Consider the following 22,001-nt stretch of genomic DNA (forward strand, 5'->3'; position numbering starts at 1 on the left):
CTGACTTGGAACTATATTGCCGTTCCTTCACTGTCGCTGGGTCAAAATCCTGGAACTCCCTTCCTAGCAGCACTGTGGGTTTACCTACCCCACATGGACTGCAGCGGTTCAAGAAGGCAGCTCACCACCACCAAGGGCAATTAGGGATGGGCAATAAATGCTGGCTTAGTAAGTGACAACCACATCCCATGAATGAATAAAAAAAACTTCTTAGATCCATAGATTAATAGAATACTTTATAGCCTATTGCTAACCCTGTTCTATCCTTTAATAGAAGTCATTGTAATAAAATCTATTTGAGTCATAGACCTCCCATTTATACAGTTTTTAGCCAGTGGCCTTAGTTATGTAATGCTGCCCTCCTGGTGTCTGTGGCAAGAAGTTAAACCCACATGTTAAGCCACATTTAAAGCTCTACAGGCTATTCACTTCTGACTAGGTTGAAAATAGTTTGGAATTTCCAAATCCTCTTCAGTTACCACCATAAAATCAGAGGCATCAGTTACATCTTTACAATAACTTCTGTACCAAGGGTGCAGTTTATATTCTGAAGGCAGTTTCCTGCTGGTGTGATGCATCCCTTGCCCTCAGCAGTATTTGCTGCAAATGGAGATGTCTTTACTTGCTGGAATGTATTGTGTGATGTTGGTGGTAGATCACAGGCTGCTGGAACCAGCTTCCTGATATGTACCTCCCCTCAGGGATGTTCTTTATACCGCAATTTTTCTGTGTACTAAGCTAGCCTGTTTCAGCTAAAAACAGGCTGAGAATGTCGTGTTTATAAAGTTCTTTGGGGGTGTAATGTGTTTACTGTAAAGTCTAATATGTTTAGCTTGGCCAAAATGGGAAAATTACACCCCAGTGATGCTTTATCATTGCAGAATTGTTCTGAGGGGTCAGTAAAACCCTTGGACACGTTAAACCTACAAGTGTGAAAGTCTCTCCTTATGAGATACTGTGTTAATAGCACTCCGATGCCATTCAGCAGATTCATATGGTAATTGGCCAGTTAACAGACTGTTTCATTTATTACAAAGCTACAGCACTAATCACAGAACTAAATAGCATTATCTTGTGCGTGCGTGTGAGAGAACAATGGTGTCTCCTCAGTGATTGTGATTCTGTTTGTATAAGTGAGAAAGTACCAATGTCATTGTGTTTAAGGCTGGACCTTTACATCACTAACTTGCTTGCGCATGAGTGAGGATCTCAATGCAATATCTTGCACACAAGTTTGTGTTTTCACACCCGGATCTGCCTAGCAACAGTAATGACAGCTTGCATTTGTATAGCACCTTTAACATAGTAAAATGTCCCAAGGTGCTTCGCTGGAATGCGCTATCAAACAAAATTTGACACTGAGGCACATAGAGAGGTATTAGGGCAGGTAACTGAGAGTTTAGTCAGAGGTAGGTTTTAAGGAGCATCCTAAAGGAGATGTGGAGATTTAGAGAAAGGAATTCCAGAGCTTAGGAGTTCAAATCCCAGCGTAATGCGTCAGGAATTAAATTCCGTAAATCTAGGCATTTGTGAGTCTGCAATCACCATTTTGCCACGCTTTCCACCAGAAAATGTGTCTTGCATCCTCAGTAGCTCCTTCCCCCACACCCTCCACCCCCACCATCTTGCATTTAACAGAGAGAGAGAGAGAACGGTAGCAGAGGGCAGATAATGCACTGATTAAGGTCTTGCATGTAGCATGCACCTGTAAGTATTACATTACTCCCTGCGATGCTTTCCCCATCACACTTGGCCAATAACATCACTGTTTATGTCAAGTAGCATATTCAGTTTATCGTGAGCAGTGCCAAGGAAGAGGATCAAGTTGATACGACAGAGACTTGAGTCTAGCATGTGTCCGTCACACTTCAGACATCATGGTTTGGTTTTGGATGCAAAACGATCTTCTAAATAAGAGAGTAAGCCAGGCATTTGATCCTGTGTTTTTTCTAACCTGGAGCCAGAAATGTGCAAACTAATTAATTGAACCCTCTATTCACTTCAGGGATTTACTCGCAGCTAACATTAGCTAAATTCCCAGCACTTGAGTAATGGCCTTAAAGCAATATGCCAGATTAAAAGCTAAACATCGCAACAGGACTTCAGACTCCAGGCTACTATGGGAGACCTATTTGAGAGGGTGGGGTGCGGTCTGTGTATGTGTTCCTTTTATTTAGGCTTCTAAATTTACCCGAAACAATCAGGACTCTTGAGAGATGTCAGGAAATTGCCCTTTGCTTGTTTTTTTCACTTGGACTGTTTGCTCAGCAGCATGTATACTCATCAAGCCTTATCGCACTCTTGAGTGTGTTTTGCCCACGAGTCACAACCATAAATGCCAATTCACATAAGCAAGGATGACAGGCACCAGCTCAGAATGCAACCTTTCACCTACTTCCTATTGTTGGGGAACTGTAACCTTTGCTCCACTTGAGAGATTTCAAAACTGAGGCAAAGAACAAGGGATTCCTTGGACTAAACCTCACCCTGCCTGCCACCCTCAGCATCCACCCTAGCCTGAAGTAAACGAGAGCATTGTCCGAACCTAATAATGTGCACAGAAATTCTGTCCCTTTCTTCAATGAGGAATAATCTACTTTTTCGTTAACCTTTTAAGAACCCTTTGTGCCATCCTTATTGGGATGTCCCTTAAATAAGGCAATCTTTGGTATTGGACAAATAGCCTCCTTCTGTGCTGTACGTTTTCTATGTTTCTAGTGGTGTGGGGCGGTCGCAGTGCCCAGGGGAAATTAATTGTTCATGCAACAGTCAACAAACTGAGCCGGAGCTAAAAAGTTAAACTCTTTTCATGCAGACGTTGCTTGGGAAATTTCATGGTGTCATTTATCACGGCACCAGATGTCATATGGCTTAAAAATAGCTGCTCTTAAATTAGTCAGCTAACAATTGGATTCTTGAAAGCAGACTGAGTTATGTTTTTCTCCCTAACTGAAATGAAGTTCAGGTCCATTCGGGGTGGATGCACAGCAGATCGCTTGAGCTCAAGCCCAGGAACTTTAGTAAAATGTTCCATACGTGAGAGTTCGGCAATTTTGACACCTGAGGATGGGATTTCTTTGAAACTTAAGGACCGCTTGTTCCCTAAAAGGCCTGAAGCTGACCACAGTTTTGGCCTAACACTGGTTTTCTAGGAACAAGAGGAAGCCATTCAGCCCCTCGTGCCTGTTCCACTGTGCAGTTTTGGTCATGGCTAATCTGTACCTTGACTCCATCTGCCCGCCTTGATAAAATTCCCAACACTGTGGGTGGCACAGTGGCGCAGTGGTTAGCACCGCAGCCTCACAGCTCCAGGGACCCGGGTTCGATTCTGGGTACTGTCTGTGTGGAATTTGCAAGTTCTCCCTGTGACCGCGTGGGTTTTCGCCGGGTGCTCCGGTTTCCTCCCACAGCCAAAGACTTGCAGGTGATGGGTACATTGGCCGTTGTAAATTGCCCCTCGTGTAGGTAGGTGGCAGGGAATATGGGATTACTGTAGGGTTAGTATCAATGGGTGGTTGTTGGTCGGCACAGACTCGGTGGGCCGAAGGGCCTGTTTCAGTGCTGTATCTCTAAATAAATAAAAATCTATTAATCTTAGTTTCAAAATTTTCATTTGACCCCTCCCCCACCCCACAAACCTCAGCAGCATTTTGGGGAGAGAGTTCCAGATTTCCACAGCCCGTTGTGTGAAGGAGTGCTTCCTGACATCAAGAATGTCCAAGTCAGCCATGGCTAAGTTGGTAGCACTCTGGCCTCTGAGACACATGGTTCTGGGTTGAAGTCCCACTCCAGGGCTTGAGAACAAAAATCAAGGCTGAAGCTCCAGTGCAGCGCTGTGGGAGTGGTGCACTGTTGGAGGAGCTGTCTTTCGAATGAGACATTAAACAGAGGCGCTGTATGCTTGCTCCGGTGGATGTAAAAGATCTCTGGCACTATTTTGAAGAGCAGCAGGGGAGTTATCCCTGGCGTCCTGGCCGATATTTATCCCTCAATCAACATCACAAACAAACAGATATCTGATCGTTATCAGATTGCTGTTTGCGGGAGCTTGCTGTGTGCACATCAGCTACTGCGTTTGTTACAACAATGACTACACCTCAAAAGTACTTCCTTGACGTCCAGTTGTCATAAAAGGCGCTATATAAATGCAAGTGTTTCTTTCATTCTATTGTAAAGGGAGCTTCACTGGGCTGATTCCAGGGATGGGAAACTGCAGTCGTGGGGAAAGAATTGAGATGCTGGGATTACATACATGGAACATGAGCGAAGATTTAAGAAGTTTTTAAAAATGTTTATGAAGAGTTTAATTTGGTGAATAGTGAAAGATTGTTTCCTTTTGTTGGATAGACGGTGCCCAGGAGACATCAATTTAAAATTGTCACCAGGAGATTAGCAAGCAGGATTAGGTGAACTTCCATTATACAAAGGGCTGTTGGGAGCGCGGAATTAATTTGCCGCAGGGTGTGCTTGAGGCAGAGACCATCGGATCCAAAAAGAGAAAATTCGATAAATATTTGAAACTGAGGAGTATACAGGACTGTTGGGAGAGCGCAGGGCAGTGGCATTAGTTTTGGATTACTGTAGCAAATTGCTGCTACAGACACTGAGCCAAACTACTTTTTACTCTGCTGTAAACATCTGCAGCTCTACTGTTGAGTGGCTGATGTATTCATTGAACGGCGTGAGGTTCCACTCTGGCAGAAGTACAGTGTTTCAGTAACTGCAGGGATCAGGTTTCCATTTAGATGCGGCTGAACATGGGCATCGGTACCACTTTTCCTTCCAGCTGATCATCACGACCACCCTCCCCCCACCACCCCCCTCCCGTTTCCCTCCCCAGTTCTGCCACTTCCAGCTGTGAAGCAGGTGTAAGCCAAGTATCTCACTGGATTGCTTTCTCTCCCCCATACCCCAGCAAGCTGGGCTGGACGAGCAGGGGTAGAGGGGTGAAAATTGCATCATGTTACCTCCCACACTGTCAACAGCAACTCTTGTGACACACACAGTTTCCTAATGACCAGCCAGTGGAGGGGCTCGTCTGTCCCTCACACCTCTCTGCCACACTGCCATCCAATCACCTCTCCTTGACACTGTGACAGTGCGTCTCCTCTCTAGTGTGTGAGATAAGCACATGAACAGGTGTCCAAGGGCCACTTAATGCTGCATTGATTCCTATTTAATGCAATGCCATCTGCTTGGGTGTTGCAGCAGTGAGAGTTTGTATATTTGAAGGATTAATTGCTGCTCTTGTGCTTGGGTCTGAGAGTCAGGAACTGGTTTTCTTTCCTCCCTTGTAAGTAACACTGACTAAATACGGTCAAGGATCTCTGGATCCTAGAAACAGCAAACATGTGATATTTATTTAAACTTCTGTTCATCTCTACTAAATCTGTGAAACCTGAAGACAGGAGAAGATCAAATGCATTGTGTACAATAAAATATATGTAATCTGAAGACTAATGGCATATTATAGATTTAGAAAACATGTTTTAGTGGGCTTAAAAGTGGATAAATCCCCAGGCCCAGATGAGATGTATCCTAGGCTGTTATGTGAGGCAAGGGAGGAGATAGCAGGGGCTCTGACGCAAATTTTCAAATCCTCTCTGGCCATAGGAGAGGTGCCAGAGGACTGGAGGACAGTGACTGTAGTACCATTATTCAAGAAGGGTAGTGGGGATAAACCATGTAATTACAGGCCAGTGAGTCTAACATCAGTGGTAGGGAAACTATTGGAAAAAATTCTGAGGGACAGGATTAATCTCCACTTGGAGAGGCAGGGATTAATCAAGGATAGTCAGCATGGCTGTGTCAGGGGGAGATCATGTCTAACAAATTTGATTGAATTTTTCGAGGAGGTGACTAGGTGTGTAAATGAGGGTAAAGTAGTTGATGTAATATACATGGACTTCAGTAAGGCTTTTGATAAGGTCCCGCAGGGAAGATTGGTTAAGAAGGTCAGAGCCCATGGGATCCAGAGCAATATGGCAAATTGGATCCAAAATTGGCTTAGTAGCAGGAGGCAGAGGGTGATGATCGAAGGTTGTTTTTGCAATTGGAAGCCTGTGATCAGTGGTGTACCGCAGGGATCAGTGCTGGGGCCCTTGCTGTTTGTAGTGTATATTAATGATTTAGATGTGAACATAGGAGGTTATGATTAGTAAGTTCTCAGATGACACGAAAATTGGTAGTGTCGTAAATAATGAGGAGGAAAGCCTTAAATTACAAGGCGATAGAGATGGGCTGGTAAGATGGGCAGAGCAGTGGCAAGTGGAATTTAATCCTGAGAAGTGTGAGATGATGCATTTTGGGAGGACGAACAAGGCAAGGGAATATACAATGGATGGTAGGACCCTAGGAAGTACAGAGGGTCAGAGGGACCTTGGTGTACTTGTCCATAGATCACTGAAGGCAGCAGCACAGGTAGATAAGGTGGTTAAGAACGCATATGGGATACTTGCCTTTATTAACCGAGGCATAGAATATAAGAGCAAGGAGGTTATGATGAAGCTGTATAAAACGCTAGTTAGGCCACAGCTGGAGTACTGTGTACAGTTCTGGGCACCACACTATAGGAAGGATGTGATTGCATTGGAAAGGGTGCAGAGGAGATTCACCAGGATGTTGCCTGGGCTGGAGCATTTCAACTATGAAGAGAGACTGTATAGGCTAGAGTTGTTTTTCTTTGAGCAGAGAAGGCTGAGGGGGGACCTGATTGAGGTAAACAAGATTATGAGGGGCAAAGATAGGGTAGATAGGATGAAATTTTTTCCCTTAGTGGAGGTGTCAATAACCAGGGGGCATAGATTTAAGGTAATGGGCAGGAGGTTTAGAGGGGATTTGAGGGAAAAAAATTTCACCCAGAGGATGGTTGGAATCTGGAACACACTGTCTGAAGGGGTGGTAGAGGCAGGAACCCTCACAACATTTAAGAAACGCCATAGCATACAAGGCTACGGGCCAAGTGCTAGAAAATGGGATTAGAATAGATAGGTGCATGATGGCCGGCACGGACACAATGGGCCGAGTAGTCTATTTCTGTGCTGTATAACTCTATGATTCTATGTAGTTTTTGTTCAATTTAATGCAGTTTCTTTTACTGGTTCTTTAGCTTTGAAAGACCAATTCCACTTTGGGCTAATGTTTGATTTTGAATTGTCTAGAGCAGCTCGAACTGTCTATTCTTCTGTGTAATTGTTAAGAGCTGGGGCCTGCGAGAAAAGGGGCAATTGTATTTCCTGTTTCGGAATTATTCCAACAGATGCCATAATTGTCATATAATTCAAATTATAGGAAGATGAGGAGGGAAAAGCTCAGTGTATACTGGAAATTTTGAATGGACACAAATGCACTGAACCTGATTTCTCTCTTGTCTTTGTAGATCGCCTGTTTTACATCTATACATCTGGCACTACGGGTATGCCCAAAGCTGCCATTGTTGTGCACAGCAGGTAGGTACCACGACTGGGTGGCAGAGCAAAGGCCCGTGTCTACATTTGCTGTGATGTTTCAAAGATTTTGCTCTGACCGTGTTGAAGAAAGGGCCACAGAGGCAGATAGATACATTTTTTTAGGTAATGAGTTATGACCAGGAAAGCACTGCCTAAAAGGCTGGTGGAAGCAGTTTCAGAAGTAACTTTCAAAAGTGAATTGGATAAAAACTTAAAAGGGAAAAATTGGTAGGGCTGTGGGGAAAGAGCAGGGGAAGTGGGATTAATTGGTTTGCTGCTTTAAAAAAGCCAGCATGAGGGACCGAATGAACAAAACGGCACAGAAAGTGGCCAATGATCAGCAACAATGAAAAACCCGTTAATCACCGAGACAGTAATTTGCATCTTTGTGCAGGTTTTTAGTACATGGCGAAGTGAAGGACAAACCCATACAGCAGAGCTTGGGTTAAATTGGGTTAGCCACACAGTGTAGACATACTTACTGCTCTGTGTGATATAAAGCTCTGCCTTTTCCCCCTCCACCCTCCTCGTTACTTACCCTGTGTCCTTGCTTACAGGTACTATAGGATGGCTGCTTTTGCTTATTATGGATTCCGAATGAGGCACGATGACATTATTTATGACTGCTTGCCACTGTATCATTCGGCAGGTAACAAGTCACATTAACCTTCCTGGTTTCACGGTTTTGCCCATTTGCGCTATTAATTATCGTGACAGTTAAGTTGTGGAATGATTAAACGTAGTGAGTTAATGCTCCGTTACATCGTGCCTTTCACTCCCCCCACCCCATCCCACTATACCCAATCCCCAAAGCAGATTCCAAGCTTGATTAACCCAACAGATGGAATCAGCAATTGAAGGTTCGGTGCTGAGGAAGGAAAGTCACCTTAAGGACAGAAGAGCTCCCCCTTTTTTTTTATCGATCATTCCCACCTATCCAATTTCTCGCAGCTAGCAGAGTGAACCTGCTCTCTGTCTCAGTTTGACATCTCAACTGAAAGACAGCACCTCCGACACTGCGTGGCTCCCTCACACTGCACTGGATTGTCTGTTTAGATTGTGTGCTCAAGTCTCTGGATTGGGGTATGAGCCCGTGACCACCTGATTCAGAAACAAGCGTGCTGAGCCATGGCTGGCATCTTGTGTTATTGAGTGGTGTTGGCGAGTAGCTTATGAAAATGATAAATGGCCTCCTTCTGTGCAGTAAATGTTTGTGTGAAATTTCTCATCTAGGACAGGCCAGAAGAAACACCAAGGGCTGTCTTGTGTTCATTACTTTGCCACTTCCTGTCTCTCTCTTTAGAATTCCTGCTTATTTTGCCTGTTATTTTCTATGTTGCTCAGTCCTGGAGGGCTTTGAATTCTTGATTTGAAATATATTCAAGTATACACCTGGGCATTGTTCATGAAGTTGAGATGTTGACCTCCTTTAGCATACAGCTTCATGTCCAGCTACCTCAGATTCTCCCCTCTTTTAGTGCTGACATGTCAAATGTTACCACATGAGAGAGATCACTTCACAATTCATTAACTCTTGTAACAGGGACAGGTGCTACACTGCAGCTGTGAATCTTCCTACAGTCTGTGTGCTCTTTGCTAGCCTGTTTAAGCCATGTTGAATGTGATTACATCTCGCCTGCGAGGAATTGTAGCTGCTATCACTTAAGTTCCGGTGTAGACATAAAAATAGTATCTGTGAATTCTGCAACCTGGAATAAAAGCAGAATGTGGGTGTAAATCATCAGCAAGTCTGTCATTGTCTGTAGAGAGTCAAGAGACTAATGATTCATTGAGTTTGAGCTCCCGTGTAATCCTCTTGTGATGTCTATTTTTAATTAAAATTATGTTTTGAGAAAGAGGTAAGGAACTTGTGTTAAAAATCATTTGCTTATAATTATCAATAGGAGTGCATGGCAAATCACGTGACCTATATGAGTGAATAACAACAACTTGCATTTATATAGTGTTTTTAACATAGTAAAATGTCCCAAGGCACTTCACAAGAGCGTAATCAAACAAACTTTGACACCAAGGCATGTGAGCTCTCAGGACAGATGGGTCAGAGGTTGGTTTTAAGGAGGAGCGAGGCAGAGAAATGTAAGGAGGAAATTCCAGACCTTAGGGCCTCTGCACATGAAGGCACGTCCGCCAATGGTGGAGCGATGAAAATTGGGTATGTGTAAAAGGCCAGAATTGGAGTGACGCAGAAGTCGTGGAGAGTTGTAGGGCTGGGGAGGTTACAGAGATAAAGAGGGCTTTAATTGAAAGGGTAGGAAACAGCCCCAAAACATTGACAGCAAAAGAGAAAAGTGCATTGGCTTCCTCACTGGAGTTTGTCATCAGTCAAGCATGTTGTGCCCTTGTGGGTAATGATCACACTCGATCTGTAATCTTGTCTATGTCTGTCTGTTGCTGACTTGTAGGTAGTTTTTTTTTAAATTCATTCATGGGATGTGGGTGTTGCTGGCTATGCCAGCATTTATTGCCCATCCCTAATTGCCCTTGAGAAGGTGGTGGTGAGCTGTCTTCTTGAACCGCTGCAGTCCATATGAGGTAGGTACACCCAGAGTGCTGTTAGGAAGGGAGTTCTAGGATTTTGACCCAGCGACAGTGAAGTAAGGGCGATATAGTTCCAAGTCAGGATGGTGTGTGACTTGGACGGTAACTTGCAGGTGGTGTTCCCATGCATCTGCTGCTCTTGTCCTTCGAGGTGGTAGAGGTCGCGGGTTTGGAAGGTGCTGTCTAAGGAGCCTTGGTGCGTTGCTGCAGTACATCTTGTAGATGGTACACACTGCTGCCACTGTGCGTCGGTGGTGGAGGGAGTGAATGTTTGTGCATGGTGTGACGATCAAGCAAGCTTCTTAGTCCGGATGGTGTCGAACCTCTTGAGTGTTGTTGGAGCTGCACCCATCCAGGCAAGTGGAGAGTATTCCATCACACTCCTGACTTGTGCCTTGTAGATGGTGGACAGGCTTTGGGGAGTCAGGAGGTGAGTTACTCACCACAAGATTCCTAGCCTCTGACCTGCTTTTGTAGCCATGGTATTTATATGGCTACTCCAGTTCAGTTTCTGGTCAATGGTAGCCCCTAGGATGTTGATAGTGGGGGATTCAGCGATGGTAATGCCATTGAATGTCATGGGGAGATGGTTAGATTCTCTCTTGTTGGAGATGGTCATTGCCTGGCACTTGTGTGGCGCAAATGTTACTTGCCACTTATCAGCCCAAGCCTGGATATTGTCCAGGTCTTGCTGCATTTCTACACGGTATGTTTCAGTATTTGAGGAGTCGCGAATGGTGCTGAACATTGTGCAATCATCAGCGAACATCCCCACTTCTGACCTTATGATTGAAGGAAGGTCATTGATGAAGCAGCTGAAGATGGTTGGGCCTAGGACACTACCCTGAGGAACTCCTGCAATGATGTCCTGGAGCTCAGATGATTGACCTCCAACAACCACAGCCATCTTCCTTTGCACTAGGTATGACTCCAACCAGCAGAGAGTTTTCCCCCTGATTTCCATTGACCTCAGTTTTGCCAGGGCTCCTTGATGCCATACTCTGTCAAATGCTGTCTTGATGTCAAGGGCAGTCACTCTCACCTCACCTCTTGAGTTCAGCTCTTTTGTCCATGTTTGAACCAAGGCTGTAATGAGGTCAGGAGCTGAGTGGCCCTGGCAGAGCCCAAACTGAGTGTCAGTGAGCAGGTTATTGCTAAGCAAGTGCTGCTTGATGACACCTTCCATCACTTTACTGATGATTGAGAGTAGACTGATGGGGTGGTAATTGGCCGGGTTGGACTGGTCCTGCTTTTTGTGTTAGGACATACCTGGGCAATTTTCCACATTGCAGGGTAGATGCCAGTGTTGTAGCTATACTGGAACAGCTTGGCTAGGGGTGCGGCAGGTTCTGGAGCACAGGTCTTCAGTACTATTGCCGAAATATTGTCAGGACCCATAGCCTTTGCAGTATCCAATGCCTTCAGTCGTTTCTTGATATCACGCGGAGTGAATCGAATTGGCTGAAGTCTGGTATCTGTAATGCTGGGGACTTCAGGAGGAGGCGGAGATGGATCATTAACCTGGCTGAAGATTGTTGCAAATGCTTCTGCCTTATCTTTCGCACTGATGTGCTGGGCTCCCCCATCATTGAGGATGGGGATATTTGTGGAGCCACCTCCTCCATTTAGTTGTTTAACTGTCCACCACCATTCATGACTGGCTGTGGCAGGACTGCAGAGCTTAGATCTGATGCGTTGGTTATGGGATTGCTTAGCTCTGTCTATTGCATGCTGCTTGTGCAGTTTGGCATGCAAGTAGTCCTGAGTTGTAGTTTCACCAGGTTGACACCTCATTTTGAGGTATGCCTGGTGCTGCTCCTGGCATGCCCTCTTGCACTCTTCATTGAACCAGGGTTGGTTTCCTGGCTTGATGGTAATGGTAGAGTGGGAGATATGCCTGGCCATGAGGTTACAGATTGTGTTTGAGTACAATTCTGCTGCTGCTGATGGCCCACAGCGCCTCATTAATGCCCAGTTTTGCATTACTCGATCTGTTCGAAATCTATCCCATTTAGCACGGTGATAGTGCCACACAACACGATGGACGGTATCCTCAATGTGAAGGCGGGACTTCGTCTCTACAAGGACTGTGCGGTGGTCACTCCTACCAATAATGTCATGGACAGAAGCATCTGCGACAGGCAGATTGGTGAGGACACGGTCAACTATGTTTTTCCCTCGTGTTGGTTCCCCCACCACCTGCTGCAGACCCAGTCTAGCAGCTATGTTCTTTAGGACTCGGCCAGCTCGGTCAGTTGTGGTGCTACCGAGCCGCTCTTGGTGATGGACATTGAAGTCCCCCACCCAGAGTACATTTTGTGCCCGTGCCACGAGATCTACTCTTTAACTTTGTGTCTCCGTTCTGTCGACAGGCAATATAGTTGGAGTGGGACAGTGCCTGCTGCATGGCCTGACTGTCGTGATCAAAAAGAAGTTCTCAGCCAGCCGATTCTGGGACGATTGCGTGAAGTACAACTGCACGGTCAGTGTTTACCAGCCTCATTCTGCTGACTTACTGGGGCTTCCTGCCCAGCATTCGCATCTCCTCCTCGCCCTCTTTGGGGGTTTCCTGCCTGTTTGCTAACAATGCCCACAGCAGCAGGACTGCGCTGAGCCAGCGCTTTAAATAAGAGCATATGAAATAGGCACAGGAGTAGGGCATAAGAACCCTCAAGTCTGCTCTGCCTTTCAATAAGATCATAGCTGATCTCCCTCAACTCCACGTTCCTACCTGATCTCCATATCTCTTGATTCCCATTGTGCTCTCTAATCTATCAATCTCAGTCTTGAATATAATAAATGACAGAGCATCCACAGCCCTCAGGTAGTGAATTCTAAAGATTCACAACCCTCAATTAAGAAATTCCCCTTCATCTCAGTCCTGAATAGCTGACCCCTTATCCTGAGACTATACCCCCTAGTTCTGGACTCTCCAAATAGGGTGGAAGAACGAACAGGATAGTTTGGCCATTCTGTACAATTCACTAACCTCAGCAAGCTGAACTCAGCGTTGTCATTGCATTGGGCTGAGGCTAAATTACTTGCTGCCATCGAATCAAACATCCAATATATGAGTTCTGATGAAAGGTCACAGACCTGAAATGTTAACTCTTTCTCTCTCTCCACCGATGCTGCCAGACCTGCTGACTACTTCCAGCACTTTCTGTTTTTAATCCGATATTTTAGGTTTTCTCGCCTTCTTTCCTGCTGTTGCTAATTCTGAGGTACAGCTCCTCGCGTAGTCCAACCCAAGTAACCCCTCATAGTGCCCGAGCTGAGAGATTGAGTCTCAGAATAAAGCTGCTATCATTGGTTAGAGATTTACAACAGTCCATACAAGCAGCAGTGGCAAAACTCCTGCAACACAGAGGCTAGCAGTAGCACTCCTGCCACCAGTGATGCTGGCATCCGTAAGCTCACCACAGAACATTAATGACACCGGGTGAATCACAAAGGCAAAAAATAAAGTGGGCAAGTGTATTCTTGCTCAAAGGCAATGGGAGGAGGCGATTCAGTCCCTTGAGCCTGTTCCACCATTCAGTTAGATAATGGCTGGTCTGTATCAACTCATTCTACCCACCTTGGTTCCACACCCAATACCCTTAACCAACAAAAATCTATCCTCCTCAGTTTCAACATTTTCAGTTTGACCCCCCACCACCCTGCCCAGCCTCAACAGCATTTTGGGGGAGAGAGTTCCAGATTTCCACGACGCTTTATGTGCATAAGTGCTTCCTGACATCACCGCTGAACAGCCTAGCTCAGATTTTAAGGATATTCCCCCTTGTTCTGGACTCCCCCCACCAGAGGAAATAGTTTCTCTATGTCTACCCTATCAAATCCTTCAATCATCTTAAACGCCTTGATTAGATCACCCCTTAATCTTCTATAGTCAAGGGATTACAGGCCAGTTTATGCAACCGGTCCTAATTTAACCCTTTTCAACCTGGTTTCATTCTGGCGAATCTGCGTTGCACTTCCACCTAGGCCAGTGTATCCTACCTGGGTGTGGTGCCCATACTGAACACAATACTCCACATGGAGGGCTAGCCGGAGGCTTATATAACTGTAACCTAACTTCCATCCCTTTGTATTCCAGCCCCCTTGCCACTAGCCTCTCTGTCTAAATGTAACGTGTGACGCTTGCCCTTCAGATTGTTCAGTACATCGGGGAGATCTGCCGCTACCTCCTCAACCAGCCGGTCCGCCATGCCGAGTCTCAGCACCGTGTCCGCATGGCCATAGGTAATGGATTGAGACCCTCCGTCTGGGAGTCCTTCACCAATCGCTTCCACATCAAGCAGATGGCAGAGTTCTACGGGGCCACCGAGTGCAACTGTGCCATCGCCAACCTCGATGGCAAGGTGGGTACTGAGCCGCTTTACCCCACCTCACTCTGGGAACTCCTTGGCCAGTCGATGAGCCCATGCGCTCACCAGCCAAGCAGAAAGAAAACGGGAGCCTTTTTTCAACTGTTTGGACTGCCCGAATTTGGAGGAAAGAAGTAGGAAGTGTTCCATTTCATAGCAGCGACTCACTACAACTTGATAAATAGTAACTTTCAGCCCCCATCCTCAAAAGAGATTGGCTGCATATCGTGATCCCACGTCCCCCGCCAGGATGGAGACGATTGGGTAATGTCCCCCTACCCCGGTCAATCATGCTTGGAGTCCAAACTGCTTAAGTGGCTGGAATGGATTTTTACGAACACAATTTGTATTCAACTATCCTCCACTCACTGTATTTTGCTGGAGGAATACTCTGCTGTACTCGGGAGACTCCTTTTGCTGTAGTTTCAGTAATGAGATCAGAGACTCTAAATTCAAAGCATAAGTCCTGTCCCTGTCCAGCTCCAACTCATTTGCTGACAGAGTGGTGTCAATATTCACGCTTTTAAAAAAAATCTTAAAATCGGAAGAAAACTACACTTCTCTGGGTAATTTAGAAAATAGGGCAGCAAAAGAGGCTCAACTGGCGATGATGTGATGTCGGTATATTGCTGCATATTTAACTGTTAAGTCAGTTCAGTACCTAATCGAAATGCTACCTGCACTTGCCTCTGTAGGTAGGGGCCTGTGGGTTCAACAGTCGGATCTTGCCCCACGTGTACCCTATCCGTTTGTTGAAGGTTAATGAAGATACCCTCGAGCTTATCCGTGATCCCAGTGGTCTCTGCATCCCCTGTAAACCAGGTAATTGTCAAGAACCTCGGCTGTCGCATGCTAATACATCTCGGGGAGATTCTCTGCTTAGAATAAGGCCTTGCTGCTGTTTCCAGTGTAGATGGTTGGTTGTTTTACACCAGTGCCTCCACCACCCCCATGAACCCCATCCAGTGTACTCTCCAGGCAGATACAGCACCGCGAGGTACAATGCAAACCTCTCCTCTGCCGCTAAGGTGCATGAGGGTTATTGCCACTTCCTACAGCAGCTGTCGTGATAGCTCCTTCCAGTGAGGGTATTAACTTGCATCACAAGATCTACCCTGCAGGTTCAGTTATGGGCAACGTGGGATCATTTTTCCATCAACTGAACTCGAACCAGGGACCAGTGCAATGTACTGATGAGGCTGTTTCACTTTCATGTGAACTTGTCACCATCTACTGGAGTAAAGCAAAATTGCATCCTGTGTTTCTTACCATTCAAGACATTGCAGCCGAACCACAGTGTTTGTATCTGAACAGATTCCATTCCACATCATGCCCAGCCTTCTCCTGCAAATGCTGAAGTCTACTTTACATATACCACGTACTTCCTCGCAGGCTTTTGCTGTTTAGATCCACGCATAAGGCATGTGCACAGAAGCTGTGGCTGTGTTTTCCAATTTATACAGTGGCTGTCTGGGTTTGGATCCTCCTGGCTATACTGCACAGAGTTGTTATTGCAGCAAGCTTCCCCTTCAAACTAGGACACAACATTCCTGCTTTACCTCCTTTCAGATGCTGTCTTCTTCATCTGAATTTCCATAACATTGGCAGAGGTGAAACTAGAAAGAGACCTGGAAGAGAAAGTGACAAGACTTCCAAAAGCAGTTAATTGGCTGTAAAGCACTTTGGAACATCCTGAGGTCCTGAAAGGTGCTATGTAAATGCAAGTTCTTTCATTCCTTGCTCTGCATGGATGGGCTGCCACAGTCTGGGCTCAGGCAACAGCTCTCTGCTGCTTCATCCCATGGGGCTGGGTTGTGTGGATTCTGTGATTGATTTCACCAATTTTTGACCATTTCCTCCTTTTGTGAAACAGGTGAGCCCGGGCAGCTGGTCGGCCACATAAACCAGCAGGACCCTCTTCGCCGGTTTGACGGGTACGCCAATGAGTCTGCCACAACCAAGAAGATTGCGTACAATGTGTTTAAGAAAGGAGACAGCGCCTATCTGTCAGGTACTATCTACTGTAAAGGTACAGCACATGGCACAAAGAATGAGTGCAATACATTTTACACACGTTCTCTTGTACTAGATGTGTGTTCAGCTGTGGGTCAGTTGGTAGAACTCGCCTCTGAGTCAGAAGGTTGCGGGGTCAAGTTCCACTCCAGAGACTTGAGCACAAAATCCAGGCTGGCACTCCTGGTGCTGCACTGTCAGAGGTGCCGTCTTTCGAAAGAGATGTTAAACCGAGGCCCTGTCTTCCCCCCTCAGCTGGAAGTAAAAGATCCCATGGCAGTACTTTAGAAGAGCAGGGACGTTCTCCCCAGTGTCCTGCCCAATATTTATTAAATATTCACTAAAACAGATTAACTGGTCATCTGTCCCATTGCTGTTTGGCTTCCGTGTTTCCTACATTGCAACAGTGTCTACCCTGCCAAAGTACTGCATTGCCTGTGAGATGCTGTGGGGCGTCCTGAGGTCATTTGGTTCAGTGGATCATACTCTCGCCTCCTGAGTTAGACGGTCGTGCATTCAAGGCTCTTTCCAGAGACTTAAGCACAAAATCTAGGTCGACAGTCAGTGCCTTCCTGTTCAAATTGGTGCAAGAGATCCCATGGTGGTGTTTGTAGCAGAATGGGTGAAATCTCCCAGAAATCGCCCCCGACAAGTTTCCTTTAACTAACCCCACGAAAATGCGAATAATTACTTTGCTGTTTGGGGGACCTTGCTGTGCCCCAATGTGCTGCTGCGTTTGCCTACATAACAGTAGTGACTGTAGTCCATTGCCTGTGAAGTTCTTGAGATTTCCTGTATCCCATTGGGAGTTCCTTCATTCCTTTGATCTTTCTATCTTGCCTGCCTCTCTGCCAAGTGTCTTGAAAAAACCTGAGCTTTTCACATTGTTACATTTTTCCTTATTCCTGTTTAACTCCGGTGACCCTTTTCCTTCCCTTTCCCTCGCCCGCAGGTGATGTTCTGGTTATGGACGAGCTCGGCTACATGTATTTTAAGGACAGAAGCGGCGACACTTTCCGGTGGCGAGGGGAGAACGTTTCGACCACGGAAGTGGAGGGGTGCCTCAGTCACCTCCTGAACATGACTGATGTGGCAGTATATGGGGTGGAAGTACCAGGTAGGCAGGGCATTCTGTCCCCGGGCTGCAACACTCACCTGTTCTCAAATGTTGACTTTCCTTTTAAGCAGGGCACCCAAGCTACAGCGTGCAAGCTTTAGCAAACTATGGTGCGGTGGAGGGAGTGAATGTTTAAGCTGGTGGATGGGGTGCCAATCAAGCGGGCTGCTTTGTTCTGATTGAGTGTTATTGGAGCTGTGATAAATGGAAATGAATGCAAATTACATTTTATATGTGGCCTGCAATACTTAGCGTGCAGTTGCAATAATGTTTTTGGTTTTGTTCCAACGCGCAGCTCATTCTGATTGAGAATTCAGCAACGATTTACATTGCTGCTCAGGTAAACAGCATTCAGCACTCTCCCCTCATTCACTGCACATCCCTGAGCTTTGAACACCACTGATGAACAATAAAACGAGAGCAGCGAGCAAGAGGAGAGTTTTAGTCTAGTTATTCATTTGAAGTTTGCTATTGCCTGCCGTATTTTGTTGATGTGCAACTAACTGGCTGAACCCTTCTGGAATTTGGAATACACTCAGCTGGTCAGGCAGCAGCTGTGGAGAGGGGAACAGTGTTAATATTTCGGGTTGATGACCTTTTGTTAGAACTGAAAGATACTGGCAATGAACAGCTTGTAATTTGAGGGGTACAGTAACATCGTGGTTATGTTACTGGGCTAGTAATCCAGAGGCCTGGGCTAATAACCTCGAGTTGTAAAAACCCATCTGGTTCATCTGGAAATTGCCGTCCTTACCCGGGCTGGCCTCTATGTCCCTCAAGACCCACAGCAATGTGTTTGATGTTTAACTGCCTTCTGAAATGGCCTAGTGATCCACTCAGTTGTATTCAAGAAGGTGTCTCACCCCCACCACCTCCAGAGCAATTAGGGATGGGGAATAAGTGCTGGCCTTGCCAGCGACAGCCACGTCCCGTGAATGATTTTTTAAAAAAAGTGTCCCTATCCCTGTACTTGCTTAACAACCATTAATCTCTAGCATTTTCCAGTTCTGACGAGAAGTCACCAAACTGAAATTTTAACTGTTTCTCTCTCCACAGATGCATGCCTGTCCTGCTGAGTGTTTCCAGCATTTACGGTTTTGATTTTAGACTTCCAGCATCCTCAGTATTTTTTCCGTTTTCTCTTTCACTGACGTTTCTGTTCTGTTCTCTTGCTAGGTGTGGAAGGGAAGGCTGGGATGGCCGCGATAGCTGATCCCGAGAACAAAATCAACCCTGACCTCTTCTACCAGAACCTGCTGAAGGTGTTGCCCCCATACGCCAGGCCAGTGTTCCTCCGGATCCTCCCTGTTGTCGACACCACAAGTACGTAGCTAACTGCATGTGGCAGATAACCCCTGGAGTCAGTCCTGTGGATTCTGGAGTATTAATGTCCGCTTTCATTTCTGCCTTTACAAAAGCCTATATATTTTGTAGCCTCACCAGGAAGAGCAACACATCTCGCCCCTTGAATAGGTCTCTTGTGACAGACCTTGATAATCCCAAACTTGGCAACACAGAGGAGTGCTTTCCAGGAGAGGGGGGAGAAAGGCTTAAACACAAGCCAGTTCCCAGCTGTTTGAAGAGCAGGCAAGGTAGAAGTCTGGGGTACAGGCCACGCCTCTGCCCTTGCAATTGTGAGGACCTTGACTGGAGTTTAATTTTGTTTGGTAATGCGCTGGTTAATTGGGAACAGCCCCTCGCACCTGTTCCACCATTCAGCTAGATCGTGGCTGATCTGTATCTTAACTCTTATCTACCGACCTTGGTTCTGTAACTCTTAAAACTCCTACCTAACAAAAATCTATCAAACACAAGTTTGAAATTTTCAGTTGATCCCCAGCCCTCAAGAGCTTTTTGGGAAGAGATTTCCGCTACCCTTTGTGTGAATAAGTGCTTCCTGACATCACCCCTGAATGGCCTGGCTCTGATTTTAAGGTTATTCTGGTCTCCCCCCCGCCATCCTCCCCATCAGAACAAATAGCATAGATCGCAAGTCACCATCAAATCCTTTAATCATCTTAAACACCTCCTCATTTATCTGCTATTTGAATGCATTCATAGGCTCTTTGTTCTCTGATATCCTCAAGTTTGTCATTACTTCCCTGCTTTCGACTCATTTCTCCAGAAAATACATGCTTAAATCCTTTCAGTCCAAACTTCTGCCCATGTCAGCACTGAAATCATCTGACCACAATCATGAGTGGCATCCTCTGTGACTGATCATAGCTCATTATCCCTCCTTGTTCCCCTCCATCTTTCTGCAGTGTTTGACACTCTACCTCTTCTGCTTCTATCATTGTCCCAGTTAGAATTAGAACATTAGAACATTACAGCGCAGTACAGGCCCTTCGGCCCTCGATGTTGCGCCGACCTGTGAAACCATCTGACCTACACTATTCCATTTTCATCCATATGTCTATCCAATGACCACTTAAATGCCCTTAAAGTTGGCGAGTCTACTACTGCTGCAGGCAGGGCGTTCCACGCCCCTCCTACTCTCTGAGTAAAGAAACTACCTCTGACATCTGTCCTATATCTATCACCCCTCAACTTAAAGCTATGTCCCCTCGTGTTTGCCATCACCATCCGAGGAAAAAGACTCTCACTATCCACCCTATCTAACCCTCTGATTATCTTCTATGTCTCTATTAAGTCACCTCTCCTCCTCCTTCTCTCCAACGAAAACAACCTCAAGTCCCTCAGCCTTTCCTCGTAAGACCTTCCCTCCATACCAGGCAACATCCTAGTAAATCTCCTCTGCACCCTTTCCAAAGCTTCCACATCCTTCCTATAATGCGGTGACCAGAACTGCACGCAATACTCCAGGTGCGGTCTCACCAGAGTTTTGTACAGCTGCAGCATGACATCGTGGCTCCGAAACTCGATCCCCCTACTAATAAAAGCTAACACACCATATGCCTTCTTAACAGCCCTATTAACCTGGGTAGCAACCTTCAGGGATTTATGTACCTGGACACCAAGATATCTCTGTTCATCTACACTACCAAGAATCTTCCCATTAGCCCAATACTCTGCATTCCTGTTACTCCTTCCAAAGTGAATCACCTCGCACTTTTCCGCATTAAACTCCATTTGCCATCTCTCAGCCCAGCTCTGCAGCCTATCTATGTCTCTCTGTAACCTACAACATCCTTTGGCACTATCCACAACTCCACCGACCTTCGTGTCATCCGCAAATTTACTAACCCACCCTTCTACACCCTCTTCCAGGTCATTTATAAAAATGACAAACAGCAGTGGCCCCAAAACAGATCCTTGCTGTACACCACTAGTAACTAAACTCCAGGATGAACATTTGCCATCAACCACCACCCTCTCTCTTCTTTCAGCTAGCCAATTTCTGATCCAAAGCTCTAAATCACCTTCAACCCATACTTCCGTATTTTCTGCAATAGCCTACCGTGGGGAACCTTATCAAACGCCTTACTGAAATCCATATCCATAGTGGGAATACCTTTGCCTCTGTGCGAGGCATATGCAGCCACTGGATTTCTAGCAAGTTTTTCTCCTTCCTTCTCCAGATCATCACCTTTTGAATTACCCAAGGATCCTTCCTTGACTTCCCTGCATGTCATCCCTCAGTGATATTATCCAAAAGCACAGGGTCATCTCTCAGGCATGTGCAGAAGACACCCAGTTCTGCCTCTTTTCCAGTCTTTCCCCTCTGTGCTGCCTTTCCGATGTCAAGTCCAGGATAACCAATGTTTTCCTTTTCGCTAGATATCGGGAAGACTGAAGTCATCATTCTTGCTCACTTGATAGTTAATCTATCCTCACTCTCGCTCGGACTGAGTAAGGCTGTATGGAACCTTGCATCCTTTATGACACTAAGCTGAATTTCAAACTCCATAAACTCTTCATTGCTGAAGGCTGCTCATTTCCATCTTCACACATTTCCCACTTTGGCCCCTTCACAGCCCCTCCAACAATGAAGACCCTTATCCATCCTTTGTCACCTCCCGACAATTATTCTACAAACCTCCCCCCCCCCCCCCCCCCCCACTTCCTTTGCCCAGTACACTCCCAACTTGTTGCAAATGCACCTGCTAGTTAAAGGCCTGCTACCCGACCCGAACCCAATGGGACCCAACAACATGTGTTGGGTTCAGGTTGGGTCGGGTTGCACGTCCGGGTCCGGCATTAGGGCTCGGGCCAGGTCGGACATGCTCTATCGCAGGTAAGTGACTCCAATGTTAATTTAATCTTTGGACTAGAAAGGTGGTTTTGTTAGTTATTTTCAGCTTGTGCAGAAAGTGAAAAACGGAAGGTAAGTTAACTGATGGTCGGGTCAGGTCGGGCGTGGGAAAAAATGGAAGCACTCAGGCTGGATCGGGCTTGGGTCGGATGTGGTTCTGTCCGGCTCGGGTCAGGTTTTTTTTTTTTGCAGACCTGAGCAGGCCTTTACTGCTAGTCTTACTTTATCCTTCCCACCCCTCGCTCTGTCTGCCAGTACAGTGAAATCAAAGTCCTTGT

General features: G+C 46.0%; 1 protein-coding gene across 2 annotated transcripts in view; it reads left to right on the forward strand.

Annotated features, from left to right (window-relative positions):
- The window catches only part of LOC137355742 (long-chain fatty acid transport protein 1-like), a 47,494-nt gene that overhangs the window by 20,949 nt on the left and 4,544 nt on the right, over positions 1–22,001 (forward strand). For both annotated transcript variants that reach the window (XM_068021221.1, XM_068021220.1), the window contains exons 5-12: positions 7,379–7,448; positions 8,006–8,097; positions 12,380–12,489; positions 14,162–14,371; positions 15,073–15,199; positions 16,251–16,388; positions 17,343–17,507; positions 18,684–18,830. In XM_068021221.1, coding sequence (XP_067877322.1) covers positions 7,379–7,448; positions 8,006–8,097; positions 12,380–12,489; positions 14,162–14,371; positions 15,073–15,199; positions 16,251–16,388; positions 17,343–17,507; positions 18,684–18,830 — 1,059 coding nt within the window. The remainder of the gene's footprint in view (positions 1–7,378; positions 7,449–8,005; positions 8,098–12,379; positions 12,490–14,161; positions 14,372–15,072; positions 15,200–16,250; positions 16,389–17,342; positions 17,508–18,683; positions 18,831–22,001) is intronic.

Source organism: Heterodontus francisci, chromosome 43 (assembly GCF_036365525.1).
Source record: "Heterodontus francisci isolate sHetFra1 chromosome 43, sHetFra1.hap1, whole genome shotgun sequence".
Taxonomy (NCBI): domain Eukaryota; kingdom Metazoa; phylum Chordata; class Chondrichthyes; order Heterodontiformes; family Heterodontidae; genus Heterodontus; species Heterodontus francisci.